Source organism: Pongo pygmaeus, chromosome 2 (genome assembly GCF_028885625.2).
Source record: "Pongo pygmaeus isolate AG05252 chromosome 2, NHGRI_mPonPyg2-v2.0_pri, whole genome shotgun sequence".
Classification (NCBI taxonomy): Eukaryota; Metazoa; Chordata; class Mammalia; order Primates; family Hominidae; genus Pongo; species Pongo pygmaeus.
Window position 1 is genome coordinate 64352960 of NC_085930.1, and position 27064 is coordinate 64380023.

Here is a 27064-nt window from a genome sequence, read left to right on the forward strand (position 1 = left end):
CCTCTTCCACGAGCATCTTTAAGGAAGAAACAGCTCACAGGTTCTGGAGCTGGGGCCTGGGCTCCAGTCCTTACTCCTCCACTTAGGGGCTGCGGGTGCTCAGCAAGTAACTAACCCCTTTCCTGCCTCTGCTTCTACACCTGTGAAGTAGGCATGGAAACAGTTCTTACTTCAGAGCGCCATGAAGTTCCATATGCAGTTCCCAGCTAGAGTCTGGATAGGGCCTGGCCCTTAGTACCACCTAGTCAGCATCAGCCTTTATCAGTCTCCTCCCACCCAGCACAAGGCCTAGCGGGACCCCTGCCTGCTACCCCATGTCCTTGTCCCTGGCACCCTGTCTGACCCTCAAGGGGCCACCCTGCCCCCTACCCAGGCTGTGCCACTGATACTGGGGATGCTCTGGTCACTCTGCCCGGCGAAGGCTCTGCCTTTCCCCCTGCCTGGATACCCCACCCCCGACCCCAGCCCAGCCTCATCTCGGGGCAGCCCATCCCCATAAGCGCTCCAAAAGCACCCCAGGCCTGGAAGACACCCCATTCACCAACTGCCCTACCAGGGCCCCCTCCCACTGTGCAGCAGAACCACCATCACAGCCCAGCTGTGCCTGCCCACCCATTCCCAGGCTGTCCCAGACCCCAGCCCAGTGACCTTATCACCCCGGGATCCTAGACCCTTCTCTGTCCAGAGTAACTCCCTCCACCCCCACCCCCTTGCCAAGTGTGAGGCAGCTGAAAACTTTTACTTTGGGATCTGGCAGAGCTGGATTCAAGCCTGGCTCTACCACTGTTGAGATCTGCTGAGAGGTGTGGCCTGGGGCAAATTTCTCACCCCTGCCAAGCCTCAGTTTCCTCATCTGTGAAATGGGAATCATTACCAACTCCACAGGACTCAGAGGATGGAATAACATACTAGCATTTATTGAGCAGCTACCCATGTCAGGCCTTGTGCTACAAGAACTTTCCATTTTCATTTCCTTTCACCCCTAAGAGGTAGGGATTCTTCACCTCCAGCACACACAGCAGGCTGGGCCAATCAAGCCTCTAGGATTCTCCAGGAACAGAAGTTCAACAGTGACAAACCGTGTCTGTGGCTGAGCCCCAGAAGTCGCTGGCCTGTGTTGGGTGTGAACGGATGTTAGGTGCCTCGAGTCAGCAACAGACACCAACGGCAAGGGTAGGGATCTCAGAGTGCATTGTTAGAGCCTCGGGGTCTGGTCCAGGAGGCCAGCATTGTTGACATTTTGTGATCTTGGAACCCTTCTCCCTGCAGCAGAGGGAGCATGAGGGAGGCCAGGAGACAGTGGGAGCACCCCCCCCACTGTAATGAACACAAGTCCCGTAGGGGGCTGATGGAGCAGGGCCACCTCAATGGACCCACTTTCCCTCCCCAGCCCCTGATTTGATCAGGGCCACAGCTGCTGGCTAGCAGGGGTGGATGGTCCCCCGCCCACTTCCTGGAGGTCCCTGAATGTCCCCATGAGTAGGGCTGATGAACAGGCCAGAGATCTGGCCCACCTGGGGTCCCTGGGCACGGAGGATTGGGGCCCAGGCACTTTGGTGAGGCCAGTGGAGGCCACAGTCCCACCCAGGGCCCTGCCCCGGCTACCTATGTTCACAATCCCCAGGCCAAGATAGAGATCCTTGCTGCCCTCTCTCCAGGAAGCCCTGCCCCGCCTCACCAGTGTCTGGGTCCCTTCCTGAGCCTGGATTCCTGCAGGACCTGGCTTGGGCACCACCCTGCATCCCTGATTTCCACCGGTGAGCCTGGCATGCCCATGTCCCCCACCCTTTTTCTGTCCCCTCCCCGCCTGGGTCAGCGGTCCCCTGGAGGCCACAGGGCTGAGGCCTGTCCTTGAGCTAAGAATTCCTCCCCCAAAACCTGCCCAGTGCACTGAACAGGCAACACTACCGCTAAGGCAGTGATCTGGGGGCCGCAGGCCTTCCCCACCTTCACCCCCACAGAAGGGCCTGGGAAGGCAGCTCCAGACCTTGCTTTATTGAGGGGGAACTCCAGATGAGGGAACCCACCTGTACCCCTTCCTGACCGTCCCTCACATCCGGGCCCAGAGTTCCCACCTGCTGCCTGGGAACCAGGCCCACCTGGAGGCCTAGCTCCAGCACCTCCCGGGCCATCCACACCAGTGCCTATAGCTCTTCAGCTCTGGGGCAAAGAGGGCAGCAAATCCCATGACCAAGGGGAGGGAGGGAGACCCAGTCAGGATGCAGGCCTAGTCAGGATGGAGGTGGAAGCTTCCTCACTCTGACCTGGGTCTGACGTTCTCAAAACCAGAACACCCCAAGCCCAGGGCCCTCGCTGTGCCTGGGACCTAGGCTGTCCTCTCCGATTCTCAGTTAACTGCCTGCCTCCCTGGACCCATGGGCCAGTGACTTCGTGTGGGTCCCCCTGGGACACAGGCTCTGCCTTCTGCCCCCACCCATAGAGGCCTCAAGCCCTTCTGGCTTCCAGCAGGGAAAAGTAGAGGAAGGGCCAGCTCCAGGCCCCAGCCAGGGATGGCCCTGCCCCTCCATGCTCACTGAAGGCTGCCTCCACCACCCCATGAGTTAGAAAACAAAAAGCACTAAGGGGCGGATAGGCGGGGCCAAGTGACAGGCAGGGCAGCGAGGGTCAGGGCACTGCAGGGGGAAGCAGCGGTGTGTCTGAGTTCTGTGCGGAGACGCTGGGTGACTCAGGCCCAATGAGCCCCAGGCCAAACAGATTAAGGATGGAGTCAGCAATGATGCGGGCTGTGCGCTTCTGGTACCCGCCTGAGGTCACCATAAGGATGGGCACCCGGCGGCCACGGACCATCCGGAACACCAGCTCATCCCGCTTCACGATGCCCTGTTAGGGGAAGAGGAGGGTGACTCAGGCAGGCCAGACCCCCATGGTGTCAGGAAGTCCTGCTGCAGGGCTAGCCCTGCTCCAAACTGCTGTTGCTTCAGCCCATCTCCTCCCTGACATGAGGCCGCCCACCTTTCCTGCTGGTCCATAGAGCAGACCCTCCCGCGGCCCCAAGGGTCAGGACGTACCGCTGGGCTGATGGACAGCCCCCCAAGGCGGTCCCCCTCGAGGATGTCGGTGCCTGCATTGTATACCACCACGTCGGGCAGGTGCTCCTGGAGGGATTTCTTGATGTTCCTCTCTACTTTATCCAGGTACTCATCATCCTCTGTGCCCCACTCCAGCTCCACCTTCCGCCTGATGGCCTCTGGGAGAGAGACATGGATGGCCTCAATTTATAGAGAAGGGAAACTGAGGCTCAGGACAAGACTGTGGACACCAGGCAAGACTGGAAACTGGTCTGTCAGATTCAGCACTGCTCGGCCTCATTCCACCCAAAACTAAGGTGAAAAGAGCACCAAGAGCTCCAAAAAGGGGGACTCAAAGGAGAGAAGCGGCACTGAAGCTGAGACACTGCCCTGGGGGTGTGGAGATCTGTGTTGGCAATGTCAGATTTCACTGCCTCCTCCGGGTCTTGCCTACACACATGGACACCCTGTCCTGCCCTTAAGCCCAGGCTCAGCACATGTGAGGTTCTGTTCAGAAACTGGTTCCTTGGGCCATACTAGCTGCTGACTTATCCACACCAGACTCATCGCAACTGGTGCAAAAATGTCCCCTACCTGCAAAGGTGGCAGCCCTGTTTTTAAATCTCATCTGAGAGTCTCTGCCTTTTGATTGATGAGTTTAATGCATTTTCATTTTAACAATTATAAATGAATTTCTTTTTTTTTTTTTCTTTTTTTTTTTTTTTGAGATGGAGTTTCGCTCTTGTTGCCCAGGCTGGAGTGCGATCTTGGCTCACCACAACCTCCGCCTCCCAGGTTCAAGCAATTCTCCTGTCTCAGCCTCCCGAGTAGCTGGGATTACAGGCATGCGCCACCACACCCGGCTAATTTTGTATTTTTAGTAGAGATGGGGTTTCTCCATGTTGGTCAGGCTGGTCTCAAACTCCTGACCTCAGGTGATCCGCCCACTTCAGCCTCCCAAAGTGCTGGGATTACAGGCATGAGCCACCACGCCCAGCCTATGTGAATTTATTTCTTATTTCGTATTTTCAAATTTATCCTGTTTTTCTTTTTCTTCTTTCATCCTTTCCTGTATTTTGCCAGACAGATGCATGTTTATTGGAAAGGTTATGTGATCTTGGGTGGGTCGAGTGACTTCTCCAGGTCTCGGCTTCCTCATCTGTAAAGTGGGAAGGATCACCTCACAGGGATGCTACGAACCACTGCAGTGGCTTCTGCAGGGCCTAGCAGGCAGGAGACACTCAGGTGAGAGCCTCATCCACAAGGACACACCCAAGACGAGGGTAGGGGCAGCAGCTTACGCTTGGCAAAGCGGTCCCCGGGGTAGATGTGGCGGTTGTAGACATCCATGATGTACACACGCTTATCGTCCATGAAGTCTCGCTCATGCCCATTGCCCTGTGGGGAGGTCACAGTAGCTGCTCTTGGGTAGGTGCCCTAGGCAAGGCTGGGGCTCCGCCACCCACCCACCCCCGCCTCAGGAAACTCCCCATTTGCCAGGGCAGCATGGCCTGCTCTCGGGGGCAGCAGGTCTCATGGCTGTTAAGGGGCAGAGCTGGGATTCAACCTTAAAACCAGGCCCCGGCACCTTCTAGCATGGGTTTGAGCAAGCCCAGCCCTCTTGGGTTCCCTATCAGAGGAAGAAATCCCGCTCTGCCGCCCTCTCAAGTCTGTGGTGGGACTGGTTGGGATCAGGGATGTGAAAAGCAAACTGTAAAGGACTGTCCACATGTGACCTGGCTCAGGATTTCGGGGTCACAAGAACCCAAGGCAGGGCCCCAACTAGCACAAAGCCACAGCAGTAATGGTGTGGGGGGTGCCTTCCGGAGCCCACCGGGTCCCCTCCCTGTCTGACCAGAGGCACTGGCCTCATTAGGGGTCCTGAGGAGGAGGTAACCCTCTGCTTTGACACTTTACTCCCTAGGCGCCGAGTTCTTAAATGGTGACCCCAGGTGCCTGAGCCAAGCTATGTGTGTGGGCATCCACCTGAGAGGCAGGTGGCCAGTGCTCAGCAGCTCTGGGCAGGGTGCAGTGCCCCAAATTATTCGTAAGCAATGGCGCCCACAGCAGAGCTCTGCACACGAGAGCAGTCCCATCAGAGTGGGCTTCAGGAAGAGCCTCATGTGGGGGCAGTCAGGAGGAGGGAGGGAGGACCCTCGGGAGCAATGAGGACAACCCGCTGTCCTGGACAGAGCGACAAAGACAGACCCTGCATTTGTAGCCCGAGAGACAGAAGACAGAAGCCGTGAGAGCCATGGGGACATGAGGAGGGAGACTCTCCTGCCCCAGGGAGATTCTGGAACTGGGGTTGGCAGGTCCCCCAAGAGTTCAGCCCCTGCAGGGCACTCACCTGATGGGCATCAAGATCAATGATGGTAGCCCTGGAGATGCCCTCCACACGCTCAAACAGAAACTGCCAGGGAGGAGAGGGTAGACATGAGGACCTGGGGCGGCCAGAGGACCCAGCCCTACAGCAACTCCCAGCTGGCTGGCGAGGGGCGGGGAGGGGTGCCTAATGCTTGTGGGTAATCAGGCCACCCAGCAAAGATGTCACTTGCCAGGGAGAGCTGTGCAGCTCCAGCTGTGGGGCTCCACGTGTGTATGCAGGAGGTGGTCAGGGAAGGCTCCCTGGAGGAGGGGGCATGTCCTGTGCCCTGAAGGGTCATAGGTCAGGAGGTAAGTGGGTCACTCAGGCCCTGGATTTTCCCAGATTCCCTAGGAAATGTGTAGGGGTTAAGGAGAGAATCCCCACAGCCCTGGGACTTCAGTCCCCAACCTCTGCCTCATCCTACAAGGCCAAGTCCTAAATGCCCCCTCTTCTAGGAAGCCTTCATTCCCTCCTCCCAAGGAAGGACTCCTGTGCTTCCCCCTTCTCCTAATGGCCTGCCTCCCCCCATCAGTGTATGTGCCCCATGAGAGCAGGGACACATAGGAACACGTCAGTCTGTTCCTGATGCCCAGCACGAGCCAGGCACAGAGTGGCAGGGGAGTTGCAGGGCCCCACAGACCAGAGGCCAGCACCAATTCTGCCCCTGCTATTTGCATGCCCTCACCTCTGTGGGCCCCTGTCTGTCTGCGAGGATTCAGGGAGTAAGTCCTGGAGCACAGCGTGGGTTGGAGCATGCAGAAGTGCCAGGTACTATCAGCACCATCATTCTTTCCACTCCCTACTCCCTTTGCCAGCCATGCCCTTCTTCCTACAGCTTAATATGTGGCTATACAGCAGATCCTGACCCTCTCTAGTCCCCTGGCTCTGTGGGAGGCTGGAATAACTCCCTTCCACCACAGGCAACCCTTCTAAGCAACATGGAAGAGGAGCAAGTGTCAGATCTGGATTCAGTTCCAGCCTGGCTGAGCAACCCAGACAAGCCCCCTCCCTGCTCCAGCATAGGCCCCTTGTCTATAATTCAGGGTGAGAACAGTTAATTTGGAGCTATGGGGAGGATTCCAGGAGGGCTCTTGGAGGCGAGACCCCACTTGCTCATAGACACACCTGGATGGCGAGCGTGATGTCCGCATAGGCACAGAAGCCCCCGCCACGGTCGCTGGAGCAGTGGTGGAAGCCACCCCCTGCGGAAGGGCAGAGAGCGGTGCTGCTCAGAGCCAGGCTCCCAGGCTCAGTCCAGGAGCTACTCCATCCCTTCACCTCCCCCAGCATCCTCCCTGCTCAGCTCTCAGGGACCTGTGCCTCGGACTCTGGGTTGGCAAACTAAGCTGAGTGCTGGGGCATGTCACCATCCCCAGGCCAGAAGGCAGCCGCATCTTCAGGGTGTCCCCAGCAAGTCCTCAGTGCCACTCACACCCCTAAGCAACAGAGAGCTCATCATTCCAGAGGCAGAAAGCTGCTCCTTGCCCCCACCAAGCTGGGCCTGCCTCCATGTGGCTCCCCACACCAGGAAGAAGTGGTGGTATGGCGGCCACGTGGATTCTGCCAGAGGCCAAAGGGGCTGGTCAGGAATGGCACCCTCTGCTGGTCATGACTGCCTACAGCCACGAGGAGGGCCCTAGAGCCTGGGATCCATCACCCCTCAACCCTGAGACACAGCCTCAGAGCCCTGGGTCCCATAGAGACCCCTTCCCCTGCAGCCCGTGGGATGGCCTGAATTGCAGGGGCCCTCTGAAATTGAGCCCAACAATTGCTCCGTCAGACAGTGTGCAGCTGGCCCCATGGATACCAGGAACTTGCCTCTCCCACCCCCCAGGAGGCTGCTGTTGGCTCCTAACGATGAGACGACAGCCACAGTGAACACCTGACTGAGCAACTGAGCTTGCTGAAGACTCCCTCCAGCCCAAGGAGGGGCATTAGTATCACCATCCCCATTTTACAGATGAGGAGACTGAGCCACAGAGGAGGTCAGCAACTGGCCCAGGGTCACACAGCCAGGTAATGGCAGAACCAGGATCAAACCCAGGGTGGATCAGGATCCAGGCTCTTAACCTCTACCAGGCAGTAACACCTGCCATGGGGAGGGCCATCCAGGCCCTCCTCGGAACCCTGCTGTAGACACGCAGGGCACAGATCACTCCCAGGTTTGTGCAGCAGAGTACCATAACATCATTACTATGCCAGACCGAATGCTAGGCACCTGGTAACACCAAGATGGAAGAGACCCAGCCCCTGCAGAGTGGGGCTTCCCTCAACTGTGCAGTGGCCCAAGGTGGACTCTCCCTTGCAGAGTTCAGAGCCAAAGGCTGGGGGACCCTGCTTTAGGGCTCTACACAAGCCAGTACGCATCTTTCCATGACCATTTCCTCATCAGTGAGACAAGCCTGACAATTATGCCCAGCTCAAATAAGAGTCTGGGTGAAGGCCGGGCGTGGTGGCTCATGCCTGTAATCTTAGCACTTTGGGAGGCCGAGGCGGGCGTATCACCTGAGGTCGGGAGTTCAAGACCCAGCCTGACCAACATGGAGAAACCCTGTCTCTATAAAAATACAAAATTAGCCAGGCATGGTGGTGCATGCCTGTAATCTCAGCTACTCAGGAGGCTGAGGCAGGAGAATTGTTTGAACCTCGGAGGCAGAGGTTGCAGTGAGCCGAGATCGCGCCGTTGCACTCCAGCCTGGGCAACAAGAGGGAAACTACGTCTCAAAAAAAAAAAAAAAAAAGAGCCTGGTGAAAAAGAGCTTTGTAAACTGTCAAGTGCTGTGCCTCCAGGAGGGACAATGAGAGGGACAAGGGAGACTCACGTGCAGCCCTCCCATGAGCCAATCTTGAGGGAGATTCAAGGGGGCTGGGGAGCACAGGCTCTCTGGACCCTTGATAAGGTGGTGGTATTGACCCTGGATGTCCCCACCCAACCCAATGTGACCAAGCCTCTGTGGGCTGTCCTGGGCCCCAGGACACAGGGGAGTCCTTCAGGGAAGACACAAGGCAGGCTTCAGACCATGCTGAGCTGCCCAGGGATGGCACAGGCTCTCTGGAAGGGAGGAAGCTCCCTGCCACTGGAAGTGTGCAAAGGAGGGGCTGGGGAACCACCCGGGGACCTCCTTAGACAAGGATCTCACGTTAGATGGAGGCACTGGTCAGTCTCTCCCAGGTACTAGGAGGCTACACATCAACCTCCAGGCCACTCCACAAGGAGGCTAGGGTGACTTGAGAAAACCAGAGCTTCTGAATTCACAGCTGCCACCTCCAGGATCCTCCCGCCCTCCCCCAGCCCCCTTTCAGGACAGTTCCACCAAGCCAGGCTGGACATTCCCGAGGACATTCTCAGCACTCACCCACGTTGATGGCCCAGCCTCGCTCCACGGCCAGCTTCCCCGCCTTTGGAGACAAGCAGAGGGTGAGGGGCGCAGGCAGCCGATCCACCAGTCATTCATTCACTGATTCATGCACTCATTCCATAAACACTGCTTCTAGCCAGCTCTGGGGGAAGGATGAGCTGAGCTACAAGGTAGGGGTCCCTACCCCAAGCAACAGTCCAGGAAGTAAGTGTCAGCTTGGCTGGCATATAAGATGTACAGTGCATAAGCACCTTTGTAATTGTGCAAGGAAATTGGAAAAAATAAAAGTACTTATCATCCATCACATATGAGCTGACAATAATTTTGATATGGCTTTCAAAGGAAAATAGGCAAAGTTTTGCTCATAGAAATACAGTAGACTGGGCCTGGCGCAGTGGCTCATGCCTGTAATCCCAGCACTTTGGGAGGCTGAGGCAGGCAGATCACTTGAGGTCAGGAGTTCAAGACCAGCCTGGCCAACATGGTGAAACCCCGTCTCTACTAAAAATACAAAAATTAGCCAGGCAGGGTGGTGTGTGCCTGTAATCCCAGCTACTCGGGAGGCTGAGGCAGGAGAATCACTTGAACCTAGGAGGCAAAGGTTGCAGTGAGCCAAGGTCACACCACTGCACTCTAGCCTGGAGGACAGAACGAGACTCTGTCTCGAAAAAAACAAACAAGCAAAAAAAGAAATATAGTAGACTAAATACTGAAATCTTCCAGGAAATCATAGTTTTGGGGATGGGCAGTAATATTCTACTAAGCTAAAAAAAAAAAGTACAAATTTACAAACATAACAGAACTGTAGGGGATCAGTAGGTAGTGATCCAGGGCTGGGTTAGATCCTCACACATTTGAATGTGAAACATTCCTCTATCTCCAAATAACTAGGCAGTCTGTGGCACATTTTTTTTTAAAAAACCACACACACAATGTGAAACCTAATTTTGCTGTGGGGATTCTTTGTTGCCACACCCACAGTGGGGGAGAGGTGGAGGCTTATTCATCACTGAAGTCACGGAGGATCAGTTCTCCATCTTAATTTTGGGTACATTAGGGCTGGGCGTGGTGGCTCAAAGCCTGTAATCCCAGTACTTTGGGAGGCCAAGGCGAGTGGATCATTTGAGGTCAGGAGTTCGAGACCAGCCTGGCCAACATGGTGAAACCCCGTCTCTACTAAAAATACAAAAATTAGCCAGGCATGGTGGCGAACACCTGTAGTCCCAGCTACTCAAGAGCCTGAGGCAAGAGAATCGCTTGAACCTAGGAGGCAGAGGTTGCAGTGAGCCAAGATCACACCACTGCACTCCAGCCTGGGCGACAGAGCGAGACTCTACTCAAAAAAAAAAAAAAAAAAAAACTGGTGAGTGGGTATGCATTAGAGCCATAGTGCTAGGATATCCGCTTTGGTGGGTGGAGAGATATATTATATACTAGCAATTACGGTAACAAATAGGAGGTCATAGGAGAAGGAACAATGAGAATTCTAATGTCCCAAGATGGGGAAAAAAGGCTTTTGGAGAAAGGGTCATTGTTGCTGAGCCTTGAGGAATATTTAGGATTCTGTTCAACTACTAAGTGGGAGGAGGGCATTCCAGGGCAAAGGAGGTGAGAAGGACCCTGGGGTGTGGGGGCCCCCAGCCCAGCCATGCCCCCCTACCCCACCTACCATTATGGTTCCTCCTGTCTGGGTCCGAAGGGGCCTCAGCACCTTCCTCTGCACAAGGAAGTTGGGGAGGAAGATAACGGGGGGGATTTCTGTGATGGTAGCAACAGCAAAGGACCACTGCGGAAAAAGACACGGGCTGTTGGCCTCCGCTGCCCTACCCCGAGGCAACCCGTGAGAAATCGGTTCCCCGGGAAATGCCTTGAGGACAGTTTCCAGGTGCCCTTGGATGAACTCCCTGGTCAAGCACACTTCCTTTGGTAGAAATGAGAGCCAGAGCCACAACCCTACCAGGCTCCTGACAAGCTCTGGGCTCAGTAAAGAGCAGTTTACACAATGCATTTCTTAAAGCTAGTTGGCCAGGGTTCCTCAGCATTCTGAGGCCCTTGGCTGCCCTCTTGTGCCCAGAACAGGAGGTGCAGAGGGCTCCAAGTCAGCAGTGCAGGTCTAGGACTGCTTTGCGATAACAAATTGGTCTAGACCACCCACTGTATAGAAGGGGACACTGAGGCCTAGGCAGTGAGGATCTTCCCAAGGCCACACAATGAGTCACTGACAGAGCTGGGACGGGAGCCCTGGCCTCTTGCTCCCTCGAACTGCACTGCCTCTTCGTCCATTGGGAATCGGACCTTCCTGGCAAAAGGGATGCACTGCCCTCATCTCCAGCTGCTGAGGCTGGGGGGTCTAGGGTACCTGAAAGGTATCTGCACTAAGATCAGGACAGAGTGTGCCCTGTGACCTCCAAGTCCACCAGGTAAACATCCATGGCACTGGCTGCCCAGCTGCACCCAAACCCCAACCCATCTCCTGGCTGAAAACGCATCCCTGCTCCCCACCCACATGAGGCAGAGCCACTCACTTTGTAAATATTTACTAAGTGCCTGCTAGGTGCCCCAGGTGGGCACTGGAGGGCCCATTCTCATGCCAGGACACTTGCAGACACTTATTTGCAGTGTGATGAGTGGTGATGAAGAGGAGAACTGGGTGGGGGTTATTAGAGAGGCTTTCTGGAGGTGGTGGCATTTGCGGGAGGTGAAGAGTGAACAGGAGTTATCCAGATGCAGAGGTCAAGGGAAAAAGGTATCTGTGGGCAGAGAAGTGAGTCCATGATCCACAGAAGGTGGGTGCAGCTGGAACAGGGCAGGCTGAGCTCATCACACAGGGCCTGGTCTGCTAGCACAGGCTCACACATTGTCGTCAGAGCAGTAGGGAGCCATAGATGGTGCTGTCCCAAGCTGCTCTAGCTGCAGCAAGGAGAACCAATTAGGGGAACAAGAATAGAGAAGCAGCAGCCCTAGGGAGGAAGCGTGAGCTAAGAAGGGTCTGGGGTGGTAAGAGGAGCAGGTATTAGCAGGCAGCATGCAGGGACAAGGGGTAGAGGGCCCAGGTGTCAGGTCTGGGGCCTGTGAGGGTAATGGCACTTGGAGGTGAACCTGAAGCAGGGTACAGAGGCGGCACTAGGTTCTGCTCTCCATGGGCCAAGTCAGCCCCTGGGGCAGCCAGGTGAGACAGCTGAGGTTTAAGTGAGGCTGGAGCTCAGAACAGGGGTGGGAGAGTGGGAGGTGAAGGGCTGGGTTGGGACTGCAGGCTTCCCATGCTGAAGGGCAAGGCCCAGACAGAGAACCCCTGGGGACAATCAAGGGCTTCCCTGGGACACGGTGAGGTGTGGAAAGACCTAAGGTGCAGTGCTCAGGAGGCCAGGTGGAGAGAGGTTGGCTGGAAGGAGCAGGTGGAGGGAGGCACCAAGCTGCAGAGACATTCCATGAGAGGAAAGTGGGAAGTGTGGCCATTGCATTCACCAACCAGGAAGAGGAGTTTTAGGATGGGAGAAACATGAGCATGTTCAATGACAGACAGCAGGCAGCAGGCAGGGAGAGGGTGGCCAGGGATGGGTGTGATGGCAGAGGGGGGACGAACCTCAGAGGGCCAGGAGGTGCTGTAGCCAGGCCACTCGGGGCCGGACAAAAGGCAGGACACACCCTAAGTCAGGCCCCAGGAGGGGCCTCATGGCTTAGGCCCTGGCCACCAGGGGAGGCTTCTGTCATAGTCCTGGGGGTGCCAGGCACCCAGCCTGCCCACACTGCTGGGGAATGCCCGTGGCCACCGGCCCAGGCCAGCAAGGGCGGCTGAAGGCGGGGGAAGCTGGCATCACTCCCTCACTCTGGTAGAGAAGCCAGTGAGCAGGGTCCCACTCGTGGTTGGGAAGGAGAGGTGCCCATGGGGCACCACTTCCACGAGCCCAGGCCCTCTGGTGGTAACATGAAGGCATCACAGGGCCTGGGAAGGGGTGGGAGTGTAAGAGCTGGGACCGGCACAGCCAGACGGCTGCAGGACACACCCATGATTGTATGTGTGTGCATGTGTGTTGTGTATACATGTGTGCACAGGTATGTCCGTGTGTGTGTGTGTGCATGTGTGTATGTTGCAGGACAGACCCAGAGAAAGGAAGGTCCCTGCCTGAGGTCATCAGCTCCTCTTGTTCACCACACTCATCCCACTGCCCAGCACAGGCCCCGCGTGTGGCCGGAATGGAACCATGGTTTTCCATGAACGAATGAGCAAACAAATGAGCCGCTGAAGGAGCACATGGAGTCACAGGCTCCCTCCCTCCCTGGGAAGCCAGCAGGGGACACAGACTGGAAGACAATGCAGCCGAGAGCCCAGCATGGACACAAACCACGAGAAAGGCATTCTCTCATGTGCTCCACAGCTATGGGTCTCGCACAGCGCTCCTCGAGGAGGCTTCCACCGGCAAGTCATTTGGGAAGCACGGCTTATGCCCCCTGCCTCCTGGAGATTCGCAGCACACCCTAGCATGCTAAAGGCTCTGAGAAGTTCTGCAGCAAATAATCCATTCTAACTTTTCTCCCCCAAGATGTCAGAAGATCTGCCTGCCCTCTTTGCTTTTTAAGTCACACACACTAACCTTCTGCAAAACTGCAGTGGCATGGGACACACTTGGGAACCTCAAAGATGTTCCTTGGTATCCTCCACAGATTGGGCCTGACCTGGTCCAGGGGCCAGATGCAGCCACCCAGGAGCATGCACGGGACTTGGCCAGCAGGACCAGCCCCCATAGGAGAAAGTATGTGTGTTTGCTGTGCCAACGTTGGCGAGACGAGCCCCTCAGCGGAGCAGCAGGCTTCGGGCAGTGAAGAGGAGGCTGGCACTTGGGCCTTCTCCTGGTGCAGCAGTGGTTTCTGCACAAGGCAGTGACGCGGTTGCCAACACCCTAGACCAGCACCATCCAATCCAGTGGCTGCCAGCCACAGGTGGCTACTTACAAATGATTGTAAATTCATCAAAATCTTAAAAATTCAAGTTTGGTTCCTCAGTTACACTCTCCATATTTCAAGAGCTATGTGCGGCCAGTGGCGACTGGACTGCACGGAGCAGGTCTGAGCATTTCCATCATTGCAGAAGGTTCCACAGGGCAGCACCGCTCTAGGAAAAACCACCCATCAGTGGCCAAGGTGAGAAATAAACAGAGCGGGTGGGGCGGACTAGTGGCGGGGCCCTGGGTGAGGGGAGGAGAGGGAAGAGGGCCTGGGCTAGAGCAGGCTCTATGTGGTCAGAGGAGGTGGCAGGTAGGAGGAGCTCAGGGCACCACCAGGTGACATCTGGAGATTCACTTTCTGACCAACACTTCCAGGGGTAGCCCCCGAGGGAGCTGTGGGTGGGGCAGGTGGGGGGTGCTGCACTGCTGACAGATACCTTATCTGGGACACGCAGCACGCCGTGGTGGGACTGCCCAGATCTGCCAGCAGGTCAGGCTCCCTGATAGTCTCGCCCTGGGCAAGGGCACTGTGGGCGAGGCTAGGACTGGGGTGGACAGGCTCAGAAGTTCCCCAGAGTCAAACTGGTCCAAGTCTGAGTTCTGCCACTGGCTATGTGAATTTAGAATTCACTTCTCTGTGCCTCTGTCTCATCTATAAAACAAGACTTTGGATGAGGACTTAGAGGTGGAAACCAGTCAGAGAGGCTTGTCCTCGCCATCTAATCTAAAATCCTCCCACCCGGCCAGGCTTGGTGGCTTACGCCTGTAATCCCAGAAGTTTGGGAGGCTGAGGTGGGCAGATTACTTGAGGTCCAGAGTTTGCGACCAGCCTGGCCAACAGGGTGAAATCTGGTGTCCATTAAAAACACAAAAATTAGCCGGGCATGGTGGCAGGTGCCTGTAATCCCAGCTACTCAGGAGGCAAGGCAGGAGAATCTCTTGAACCCAAGGGGCGGAGGTTGCAGTGAGCCGAGATCGCACCACTGCACTCTAGCCTGGGTGACAGAGTGAAACTCTGTCTCAAAAAAATAAAATAAAATACTCCCACCAGGGGCCTCCTGGAGCCCACACCTTGGCTTCATCTTCCCAGATAGCACTTCTCTCCCTGAGGCTACAGACTGTCCCGATTAGCATCTATCTCCCTCAAAAGGATGCCAGCTCCAGGACAGCACGCTTCTGCTCACTGCTGTGCAGACAGTGCTGAGGCCATGCCTGGCACCCAGTAGGTGCTGGCCATGCATGCCGTTGATCCCCTTTTCTGGCTGGTGCACCAGAGCCCTTCTCCTGACGGAAGCCACTTCACCTGCACCATCCCGGGAAAGCCATGACTGACAAGGGCCTGTAACAGCCAGGCCACATGCTTCTGGGCAGGGCAACCCTGTGGTGACATTCACGCCCCAGAGATCTCCATGGAATCAGGCTGAGGCCACACTTCCAAACCCACATCTGTGCCCAGCTGCTCACTGCCCGCTCCCCACTGCCTGTGCCTCTTGCAGGTTTCATCTGAAATCGCCTGCACCATCTCAGACTCTGCTTCTAGGGATGCGGTTCTCAGACCAGCAGCACCCACAGCACTTGAGAATGTATTAGAAATGCAGATTCCCAGTCTCTACCCAAGACAACATGGATCAGAAACTCTGGGAGGGGCCCAGCCATCTGCTGGAACAAGCCCTCCAGGTGTTTCAGATACTTGCTCAGGTTTGAGAGCCATCATTCTAGGGAACCCAACCTAAGGCAGTGCTGGGTGAATGAGCACACTATGTGAGCATGGGAGGTCTGCCCCAGACTGACGCCACCACCCGCCAAAGGGCATAGCCTGCATGTAGCCAGTTATCAGGGCCCCCATACCTCGTCAGCCTCTGTGGGACTCCACAGAGAGCAGGACATGACTGGGGCTAGCCATATCTCTGGGACCTACTGCCCCATCCACTCAGTTCCACAAGCCTTCACCTTCCAGACACCTGGTTTCCTCAGGTGGACCCGCTGCCCTCAGGTTCAAACCAAGAACTGCTCTCAGGGAAGAGCTAGGCTGTAACCCCTCTAGGGCCCCCACTGCTTGCTTTAGGTGGGTCCTTTCTACCAGTAGAAGGGGAGCAAAAGCAGAGAAGGGGAAAACACGATCTCTCAGTTGATGCACAAAAAGCCTTTGACAAAATTCAATAGCCTTTTGTGATAAAATCACTCAACAAACTAGGAACAGAAGGGAACTCCCTCAACATGATAAAAGGCGTTAAAAAATTTAACCCCAAAGCTGACATTATACTCAACCGTAAAAGATTGAAAACCCTCTGTCTAAGATCAGGAACAAGACAAAGATGCCTGCTCCACTACTGCTATTTAACATAGTACTGGAAGTTCCAATCAGAGGAATTAGGCAAGAAAAATAAATAAAAGCCATCCAAACTGGAAAGGAAGCTACCTCTCTTCACAGATGGTATGATGTTATACATAGAGGATCCTAAAGAATACACACACACACACACACACACACACACACACAGAACTATTAAAGCTAAGAAACAGGCCAGGCGCAGTGTCTCATGCCTGTAATACCAGCACTTTGGGAGGCCAAGGTGGGCGGATCATGAGGTCAAGAGATTGAGACCACCCTGGCCAACATGGTGAAACCCCATCTCTACTAAAAATACAAAAATTGCTGGGCATGGTGGCATGCACCTGCAGTCCCAGCTACTTGGGAGGCTGAGGCAGAAGAATCACTTGAACCGGGGAGGTGGAGGTTGCAGTGAGCCAAGATCATGCCACTGCACTCCAGCCTGGTGACAGAGAGAGACTCCGTCTAAAAAAAAAAAAAAAAATGCTAAGAAACAAATTCAGCAAAGTTGTAGGATACAAGATCAACACAAAAAAATCAGTTGTATTTCTATACAACTGATTATTGTATATACCAGCAATGAACAATCTTAAAAGGAAATTCAAACAATTTCGTTTATAATAACATCAAAAAGAATAAAATGCATGGGAATAGATTTAACCAAGAGGTACAAGATTTGTCCATTGAAAGCTACAAAACATTGCTGAAAGAAATTAAAGACATAAATAAATGGAAAGACATCCCATGTTCATGGATTGAAAGACCGAATATTGTTAAGATGGCAAAACTCCTCAAAGCAATTTACTCAATGCAATTCCTGTCAAAATCCCAATGGCCTTTTTTGCAAAAAATGGAAGTTGATGCTATAATTCACATGGAATCTCAAGGGACCTCAAACAGCCAAAATGATCTTGAAAAAGAACAAAGTTGTCTGGGCATGGTGGCTCACGCCTGTAATCCCAGCACTTTGGGAGGCAGAGGTGGGCAGATCACGAGGTCAGGAGTTTGAGACCAACCTGACCAACATGGTGAGACCTCATCTCTACTAAAAATAGAAAAATTAGCTGGGCATGGTGCCGGGCACCTGTAATCCCAGCTACTCAGGAGGCTGAGGCAGGAGAATCACTTGAAACCAGAAGGTGGAGGTTGCAGTGAGCCGAGATCGCGCCACTGCACTCCAGCATAGGCAACAAAGCGAGACTGTGTCTCAAAAAAAAAAAAGAACAAAGTTGGAGGCCTCACAATTCGGAATTTCAAAATTTGCTCCAAAGCCACAATAACCACAGTAAGCCACAGTAACAATACCAAAATAGTGTGGTATTGACATAAGAACAGACATACAGATCAAATGAATAGAATTGGCTGGGCGCAGTGGCTCACACATGCCTGTAATCCCAGTACTTTGAGAGGCTGAGGTGAGCAAATCACTTGAGGTCACAAATTCGGGACTAGCCTAGCCAACACGGTGAAACCCCATCTCTACCAAGAAACATAAAAATTAGCCAGGCATGGTGGTACACACCTGTAGTCCCAGCTACCCGGGAGGCTGAGATGGCAGAATCACTTGAACCCAGGAGGCGGAGGTTGCAGTGAGCCAAGATGGAGCCACTGTACTCCAGCCTGGGCTGTCGAAAGAATGCAACCCTTTCTTAAACAAACAAACCAAAAAAATGAATAGAATTGAGAGTCTAGAAATAAATCCACACATCTATGGCCAGTTGATTTTCTACAAAGGTACCAAGACCATTCAACAGGGGAAAAACAGCCTAACAAATGGTGCTGGGAGAACTGGATATCTGAGTACAAAACAATGAAGTTGGACTTGCCTCACACATATACAAAAATTAACTCAAAATTTGTCAAGGCCTAAATATAAGTGAAAACTATAAAACTCTTAGAAGAAAACACATGCAGTAAACCTTCATGACCTTGGGTTTGGCAATGGATTCTTAGATATGACACCTAAAGAAAATGAAAAAAAGATAAATTGGACTTCAGCAAAACTAAAATTTCTGTGCATCAAAGGACACTATCAAAAAAAAAGACAACCCACAAAATGGGAGGAGTTATTTACAAATTATATAATATCCAGAATATATAAAGAACCCTACAACTCAACAAAAAGACAAGCCAATTTTAAAAATGGGCAGAGGACTTGAATAAACATTTCTCCAAATGAGATATACAAATAGCCAACCAGCACATGAAAAGATCCTCAGTGTTAATTAGCCATTAGGGAAACGCAAATTAAAACCATGAGATACCACTTCACATCCAGTAAGATGGCCACACTGGGGGGAAAAAAAAAACCCACCAAAAAATAACAAGCATTGAAAAGGATGTAGAGAAATTGGGACCCTGGTAGATTACTGGTGGAAATGGTGCAGCCCCTGTGGAGATCACCTTGATGGTTCTTCAGAAAATTAAACAGAATTACCATGTGACCCAGTAATTCTACTCCTAGGTGTATACCCCAAATAACTGAAAACAGGTATTCTAATAAATACTTGTATGCACATGTCCACAGCAACACTACCCACAATAGCCAAAAGGCCTATAAACTAATGAATGGATTAAAAAAATGTAGTGTTTTACAATGGAATATCATTCTGCTGTGAAAAGGAATGAAGTACTGATACATGCTACAACACAACACAGATGAACTAAGCTGTGCTTAGTGAGATAAGCCAGACACAAAAGGTCACATATTGTATGATTCCATTTATATGAAATATCCAGGATAGGTAAATCCATAGACAGAATGCAGGTGAGTGATTACCAAGGGGACTTGGGGGGATAAATGGGGAGCAAGTGTTTAAAAGACACGGGGTTTCCTTTTGGAGTGATGAAAATGTTTGGAACTAGAGATGATGGTTGCCCCACTTTGTGAATGGACTAAAGACCACTGAACTGTACAGTTTAAAGTGGTTAATGGCTAATTTTGTTATGTAAATTTTACCACAATTAAAAAAAAACATAATTTTTAAAGGAGAGAGGAGCCCCTCAGGGAAGAGAAGAGAGAGTTGGAGACCAAGAGGAGCTCATTCCCCTAGAGACCCTCCAGGGTCCCTCCAGGTGCTCCATGGAGCTATGGTCTGTGTCTCCTTCTCTCCACACTGTACTGGAACTCAAGAGAGATAGTTCTGCCCTGGGATCTTTGCACTTGCTGTTTCTTCTGCTTGGAATGCCCTTCCCCAGATGACCACATCACCCACTCCCTCACTCCCTTCCCACATGTCACCTGTGATCACAGGTAGTAAGCCCTTTCCTGACTCCTGATTTAAAACTGCCGTCCTCTCACCAGCTCTCCCCACCCCCTTTCCTGCTGTCCCTTCCTTTCTTCACGACACTCAGCACCATCTAACATATTATCTCATTACTTAATTATTACGTTTATTGTCTGACTCTCCCACCTAAATGCCAGCTCCAGCAGGAAAGGGATGTGGTCTCTTGCTCCATCCCATCCCCGCAGCACCTAGATCACAGAGTGGTGCCCTCTGAGCACTTGCTGGATCCACGTGTCCTGAGCACTGTCCAGTGCAGAGTGCACAGGGGCAGGATGTCAGATGCTGCCCGGGACTAACCCACACTCCATGGCACCCGAGAATCAACCAAAGGCAAGAGCCCAGTGCTGGGGCGGTGGGGAGCTCAACAGCTACCCTCAGAGGGGCCAACCCTGGACCTTGCACACAGCAGGAGCTTGATAAACATGGGTTTCCCTGAATTGACATCTTGCAAACGTCAAGCTCCTGCTTCTCCTTCAGTGCCCTGTTTATTAAGTATCAAAGGCCACACCAGTGCAGAGTCAGGCATGAGCCCCAGGCAGGGGTTGCGGGTAGAATGGGATGAGGCAAGGGAGACGGTGGATGTTACACAGCACACACAGAATGACCAGGGAAAAGCAGCCTGAGAAACCTGAAGGACTCTCTAGGACACTCTCTGGGTGCCCACAGCAGAGGAAGGAGAAAAGAAACATTGCAGACATCTGCAAGGAGGTGGGAGACGTTCCTGAGCTGCAGCCCTAGGTGCTAGATGATGTTTGAAACGGGCTTGGGTCCCACCTGAGCAGCAAGGGCATGTCACACCATATCACCCTCCTGCTGAAAACCCTCTCATGACTGTCCAAGGTCCCTGGAACAAAATATACACTCCTCCCACGGCCTGCAAGACCTGGTGTGGCCTGGGGCTCTGGCCTCCCAGACTGCACCATGTACGAGCCACAATGTTTCATTCCCTTCCATCCGGCCTCCCAAGCATTCTTCTCCCCTTTGGAAGATCAAGTCCCCTCCACCCTCCAGGCCTGGGATTCTGAAACATTCTTCCTTCAAAGCTATACATGAGGGCCAGGAGCAGTGGCTCACGCCTGTAATCCCAGCACTTTGGGAGGCCGAGGCAGATGGATTGCTTGAGGTCAGGAGTTCAAGACCAGCCTGGCCAACATGGTGAAAACTCCGTCTCTACTAAAAATACAAAAATTAGCCGGGTGTGGTGGTGGGTGCCTGTAATCCTAGCTACTTGGGAGGCTGAGGCAGGAGAATCGCTTGAACCAAGAGGCAGAGGTTGCTGTGAGCTGAGATTGCACCACTGTACTTGAGCCTGGGCAACAAAGCAAGATTCCTTCTCAAAAAAAACAAAAAACAAAAAAAAAAAACTCTACATGAGTATCACCTGCTCCTTTGTTTAGTCTCAGCTCAAACAGCACCTCCTCTGTGAGGCCCTCCCTGACCATCCAATTACCCTCTATTTTTCACTTTCTTCATAGCCCTTGGTGCTCTCTAAAATGCTCTTGGGTGGTTGCTTCCTTAATTTTAATCTGCCACAACTCAAATGCAAATCCATGGTGGCAGAGAGCCCTGCTGTCTTATTCTCTCTGTACTCGGCACATAGTTGGTATTCAATACAGATGTGTTGAATGACTGACTACTTCTTCATCTTCTTTTTTTTTTTTTTTTTTTGAGATGGAGTTTCGCTCTTGTTGCCCAAGCTGGAGTGCAATGGTGCAATCTCGGCTCACTGCAACCTCTACCTCCCAGGTTCAAGTGATTTTCCTGCCTCAGCCTCCCGAGTAGCTGGGATTACAGGCATGCACTACCATGCCTGGCTAATTTTGTATTTTTAGTAGAGACAAGGTTTCTCCATGTTGGCCAGGCTGATCTCAAACTCCCAACCTCAAGTGATCCGCCCGCCTCGTTCTCCCAAAGTGCTGGGATTACAGGCGTGAGTCACCGCACCGGGCCTACTTCTTCATCTTAATAGGTGCTGTAGAAACCATCATGTTTCTCCTTTTGCTCTGACTGCCAGGGAGCTCCAAGTCAAATATGCAGCTGGATCACCATCTTGGTTAACTTTTTCAGTGGACATATCTGAATTCTCCTCCTACCCTCGACCTCAGTTTTCTACTTGGGACTCTACCTGTTAATACTTTTATTATTTTTTTTTAAGAGACAGTCTCACTCTGTCATACCAGCTGGAGTGCAGTGGTGCAATCATAGCTCACTACAGCTTCAAACTCCTGGGCTCAAGGTCTCCTGCCTCAGGCTCCCAAGTAGCTAGGACTACAAGTGCATGCCACTACACCCAGCTATTTTGTATTATTATGTATCACATAGTAAGCTGCTTTCAGGCTTTTGGGGAACCAAGGCCAGGCATGCAGCCTGCCCAACACAGTTCCCCTGAAGGCCCCTCAAATGGGTGGGGCCCTGGAACCTAGGCCCCCCACCCCCAGCCTGGTTCACTCACACCATTCTGTTTTGCTTTCTCCCTGCCCCAGCTGAGCGCCTCCTGTCCCTTCCTTCCCCTCACCCTCAGGAGTCTGGCAGGCATGTCCTCCTGGCCCAGCCCTAGGCTGTGGACTGTGACCACGCATGCCTGGTCCCCAGGAAACCAGGGCAGCCAAGCACTGGGCTTCCTGCCAAGGCCTCACACCCCTCTCTCTCCCAGGAGCCAGGTTTCAACCTCTTCCTGGTAATCTTTCATGTGCTCACACTGTCCTGGCCCTATCTAGAATTCTCACACCTCAGGCTGGGGTTGGGGAGCAGGGAGGCAGCAGTCCTGACTGGGAACCTAGAAGACTGGACTGGATGACCTGCCAGGGGTCTCCCCAAGGCCCGGCCAACTTCCCAGGTGACCTTGAGCACAGCCTCTTTCTGGACCTAGGCTTTTCCACCTGTGGAGCAGAGGGGCCTGCTGACCTCAGGCATCCACTGTGGCTCTGAGTCTAAGGTGAGCTCAGCCAAGAAGCCTGGGGGTCGGGGCTCCCACACTCTTGGGGCAGATAACCTGAGGCATCCCTGACCCCACCCCCACCAAGGCAGGCTGGCAGTACCAGATTCCAATGCAAGCCCCTGCCCCAACCTCCCCTCTGTTCCCACAAAGAGCACTGAACTGAATGCCTCAGCCCTCAGAACTTCAGCCACTAATAGGAGCTGTGTCCTTCCCTGGAAAGAGGTCACAAGCAGGCAGCCAGTGTGCCCAGTTCGGCCTACAGGTGGGCTTTTACAATCTTATAACGAGTGCCACATTAAGAAATCAGGGCCGGGTGTGGTGGCTCACACCTGTAATTCCAGCTACTTGGGAGGCTGAAGCAGAAAAATTGTTTGAACCCGGGAGGCGGAGGTTACAGTGAGCTGAGATCGTGCCACTGCACTCCAGCCTGCTCAGCAAGAGCGAGACTCAGTCTCAAAAAAAAAATCAGGAAATGTCACTTAATAATCTGGATTCCTGGCTTCTCTTTGAAGACCAGGTGCTCTGGCCATGCCGGGCCCACAGTGGAGCTGAGTAGCAACCCCTTGGGAAAGGGCAGGAGTTCACCCCAGACCCTACCACCGGCCCTCCAACTTGTTTCTCTTCTCTGCTGAGCCCTGAGGGTTTCAAATTAGTTTTTAGACCAACAATTTTCAACAAAACTTCAGCAGAAATACTTAGACCAGAGTCTTAAACTTCAGCCCAATATAAAAAATAGGGTAGGCGTGGTGGCTCACACCTGTAATCCCAGCATTTTGGGAGGCCGAGGTGGGCAGATCACCTGAGGTCAGGAGTTCGAGACCAGCTTGGCCAACACGGCGAAACCACGTCTCTACTAAAATACAGAAAAAATTAGCCAGGCATGGTGGCACGCGCCTGTAAACCCGGCTACTCACTCAGTAGGGTGAGGCAGGATAACTGCTTGAACCCGGAAGGCGGAGGTTGCAATGAGCCGAGATCACATCACTGCACTCCAGCCTGGGCGACAGAGTGAGACTCCATTTCAAAAACAAAAACAAACAAACAAACAAACAAAATAGACCAAAGTGAAAGAGCTATGTATGGTTGGAGGAGGACAGGGGCTGGGGTCTCTGAGGCCTGTCGAAAGAGCACAGCTTGAAAGTCATAATGTAGAAGCCTAAAATTCTATGAAGGCTTTCATACGCCCTGGAGAAGGGGAAGACACCACCCTCAGAGTCGCCTGGCCCAAACTGAGGTCTGCCTTTTTATGACCTCTTTCCTTCTCTTGGGGACCACAGACTCCCATGTTCCTCCAACACTAGGGACATGAATGGGTGCCCTGTGAGACTGTGCTTCCCCAGGCTGAGCCACCTCCTGCCTCTGGCCACTCCTGGCCAGCAGCCACCTGCCCCAGGCCCGCAGCCCCCCAGGCCCAACATCCTGTACCTTGAGCTCATTAAGATAGCGCCTCGTGTGCACCACCAGCAGGTCCTCCTCCGAGGCCTCCCGCGCCTCCACCAGCATGCTGTCAGACAGAAGCTTCTCTTCTGAAACCACAGAGGGAGTACCCTGCTTCCCCACTGACCTCAAGGCCAGGGCCAGCCCCAGACCCTCCCACAGGCTGCAGACTTGGCCTGTGGCAGCCCCTGCCCCAGGGGTAGGTAGGCACTGCTGGCCTGTGGGCCTTCTGAGAAGGGGCAGCCTCCCCAGCCATTGTGGACAGTGGCCAGTCCCTCTGGCCAGGGAGCACTGAACATTGTACACACAGCGATCCCCATGTTTCCCAAGCCACTGATAGTCACAAGGAGAGCTCAGGTGTGCCAGACAACCTTCAGGAGCAGGTGGCACAAGGGTCAGGGATGTTGACCCTCAGAGTGAGAAAAACTCTTCTTAGGAATTCTCCCTCCACCTTTTTTCCCTTTTTTTAAATTCCTTTAAAGAGACAGGGTCTTGGCTAGGTGTGGTGGCTCATGCCTGTAATCCCAGCACTTTGGGAGGTTGAGGCAGGTGGATTGCTTGAGCCCAGGAGTTCAAGACCAGCCTAGACAACATAGTGAGACCGCATCTCTACAGAATATCAAAAAAATGAGGTGGGAGGATCACTTAAGCCAGCGAGGTTGAGGCGGCAATGAGCCTTGATTCCGCCACTGCACTCTAGCCTGGTTGATGGGAGTGAGACCCTGTCTCAATAAATAAATAAACAAATAAATAAATGTAAGACAAGGTCTTGCTCTGTAGCCCAGGCTGGAGTGCAGTGGCACAACCATAGCTCACTGCACCCTCGAACTTCTGGGCTCAAGTGATCCTCCTGCCTCAGCATTTCAAGTAGCTAGGACTATAGGTGCATACCACCACCCCCAGCTAAGTTTTTTATTTTTATTTTGTAGAGACAGGGTCTTGCTATGTTGCCCAAGCTGGTCTCAAACTCCTGGCCTCAAGTGATCCCCTAGCCTTGGCCTCCCAGAGTGCTGGGATTACAGGCATGAGCCATTGCGCCCAGCCTCCCTCCACCTTCTGATGATATCACAGGAGGCTCAGTGTGGCATGGCCTCGCAACACCTGCCTGTGTTTTGCTCATCTTCCGTTCAAACCACCAGTCAGTCTCACAGCCTGCAGGCAATAGTAACCAGCCTGGATTGAATTATACTGTTGTTTTCATTGCATTTTTTTTTTTACCATGACCTATTTATGGCAAGTAAAACTGCCCTTTCCCATTTTGATGACATAATGCTTCCTTTTAAAACAAGTTTAAGTGAATTTCCCACCTAAATCAGGCCCCTTGATTACAAACCACAGTTAAAACGATGTGCTCTTCGAAGCATCATTTTGCTCAGGGGGATGAGCCCTAAAGGTAGGGCACCTGGAGCTCTGAGTTCCAAACCCAACTCCGCCTCTTAGTAACTGTGTAACTGTGTTACTTCAGCCACTAACGGGAGCTGTGTCTTTCCCTGGGAAGAGGTCACAAGCAGGCAGCCAGTGTGCCCAGTTCGGTCTACAGGTGGGCTTTTACAATCTTATAATGAGTGCCACATTAAGAAATCAGGGCCGCGTGTGGTGACTCACGCCTGTAATTCCAGCTACTTGGGAGGCTGAGGCAGAAAAATTGTTTGAACCTGGGAGGCAGAGGTTTCAGTGAGCTCCTGAGCCTCTGGTGCGATTGTGGTGCCTACCCCCAGGGCTGCTGTGAGGACTGGATTGGAATTGGGTGCGCATGTTTCCTAATCTTTCTAGGACACTATTTCCCCCATCTGTAATCAAAGGAGGTGCGGTGGAGGTGCTCTACCTCCTGACTCTCTGAACCTTAGGGAATGGACTCCTCCAAGCTTCACCTTCCCTGTGCCCATTAGTAATCAGCTATCTTTCCACTAGGCCTCTTGGGCAGAGGCAGGACTTAGGTCCACAGGATGGGGAGCCAGGGAGAGTCTGAGTCAGGGACATCATATCGTGCTTAGGAGTCTGTGTTGGAAAAATCATTTTGGGCGGAAGCCTGGGTAGAAGGCCGTCGGAGGGCTGAAACTGAAGATGGGAGAGAGCCTGAGGCTTATGTTGGGGATGAGGACGGAGAGGACAGGTGGGTTGGAGGAAGCAGATGAGAGTCCAAGGGGGGCCTTCCATACCTTTTAGGAAATTGATCACTTTGCCCCATTTTCCGGCATCAAAGGGATGCAGCTTCTCCAGGCCCATGAAGGTGATGTTGTAGCGCGGCGAGTACACGATTGGCCAGCGTGTCTCTGGCACATGCTGGTACAGCTGGGTTGTGTGTAGCCTACCGTGTGGAAAAGGACAGACGCACAGCTGGGGCAGCCTCGGCAGAAAGCAGCTCCCTCCCGAGCCCGCCTGGACTGACCCACCAGCCATTGCCCAGCACCACTAGCCCCTCAGCCACAGACAAGAGCCTCTCAACAACAGCTGCTTACACTGGCTGTCTTTCCCCGAACCCAATTCCAATCCGGTCCTCACAGCAGCTCTGGGGGTAGGCACCACAATCGCACCAGAGGCTCAGAGAGCAGACCAGGTGTGCCCAAGGTCACAGTGCAGGTCTGTGGAGAAGCAGGCGTGCACTCAGGTGTGTCTGGCTGCAAGGCCTCCGCGCATCACCTCTGCACTGTAATAAATGCCCCCACAGCTGTGTGGCACAAGGCTTCGGCTGCAAAATGTGTGGCTGTTGTGAGGACTCAGAGAATGCAACTGAGGAGCTGAGCACAGCAAGCACTCAGAAACGCAAGTCTGGACCCAACCGGAGCCAGGGCGGGGGGCGGGGATCCTCTGGCCCCGCTGCGCGGCTAACCCTTCCCATCACACCCTGGCAGTCGTCACCCAGAGACAGAAATCCGCCCCAGTGGCTGCCTCCGTGGGGGCGTCCGCGCAGCCAGGGGGCTGGGCAGCGCAGACGTCAGACCCGCGCACATCGCCCGACCGCTCCGGGTCCAGGCCCGGGCCCGGGCCCGCGGCCGGTGCGCGTCCCTCGGGCCACCGAGCTGGCCTGGCGCGCCGGGAGGGCCTGGAAACACCCGTCCCAAGCGTCCCTCACCCCTCACCCGCAAACCTGGGCCCTTACCTGGCGCGCCCGCCCGGCCGTCCCCGCCCTCGCCCTAGCGCGCCCGCCCACCGGGACCCCTGGGAGCCCATCCCCGCCCTCGTCCCTCGGCACTCACATCCCGGGGCCGGCCCTCCCAACGCTGGCCGCAGCTCCGCGACCGGGCGGGGCGGGGCGGGGCGTGGGTGGGGCCAGCCCAGGACACGCCCCCGGGCTTAGCCGCGTCCTCTGGGGGCGGAGCTCTGGCCGACTTGGCCCGCCCCACCAGTGTTGCGTCACAGAGGGCCTGCTC

General features: G+C 53.8%; 1 protein-coding gene across 6 annotated transcripts in view; it reads right to left on the reverse strand.

The window, feature by feature from the left end:
- Nucleotides 1–896: 896 nt before the first annotated feature.
- The window catches only part of HDAC11 (histone deacetylase 11), a 28968-nt gene continuing 2800 nt past the window's right edge, over nucleotides 897–27064 (reverse strand). The window contains exons 1-10 of one of the 6 annotated variants that reach the window (XM_054483736.2): nucleotides 26891–27020; nucleotides 25853–26001; nucleotides 23682–23782; nucleotides 10426–10542; nucleotides 8754–8796; nucleotides 6523–6599; nucleotides 5380–5442; nucleotides 4331–4427; nucleotides 3030–3208; nucleotides 897–2841 (exon numbers count right to left, since the gene is read on the reverse strand). In XM_054483736.2, coding sequence (XP_054339711.1) covers nucleotides 2626–2841; nucleotides 3030–3208; nucleotides 4331–4427; nucleotides 5380–5442; nucleotides 6523–6599; nucleotides 8754–8796; nucleotides 10426–10542; nucleotides 23682–23782; nucleotides 25853–26001; nucleotides 26891–26892 — 1044 coding nt within the window. In that variant the 5' untranslated portion in view covers nucleotides 26893–27020 and the 3' untranslated portion in view covers nucleotides 897–2625. Of the gene's footprint in view, nucleotides 2842–3029; nucleotides 3209–4330; nucleotides 4428–5379; nucleotides 5443–6522; nucleotides 6600–8753; nucleotides 8797–10425; nucleotides 10543–23681; nucleotides 23783–25852; nucleotides 26002–26793; nucleotides 27021–27064 lie in introns of those variants that run through there. The other 5 variants (XM_054483735.2, XM_054483733.2, XM_054483739.2 and 2 more) reach the window with 5 other exon arrangements.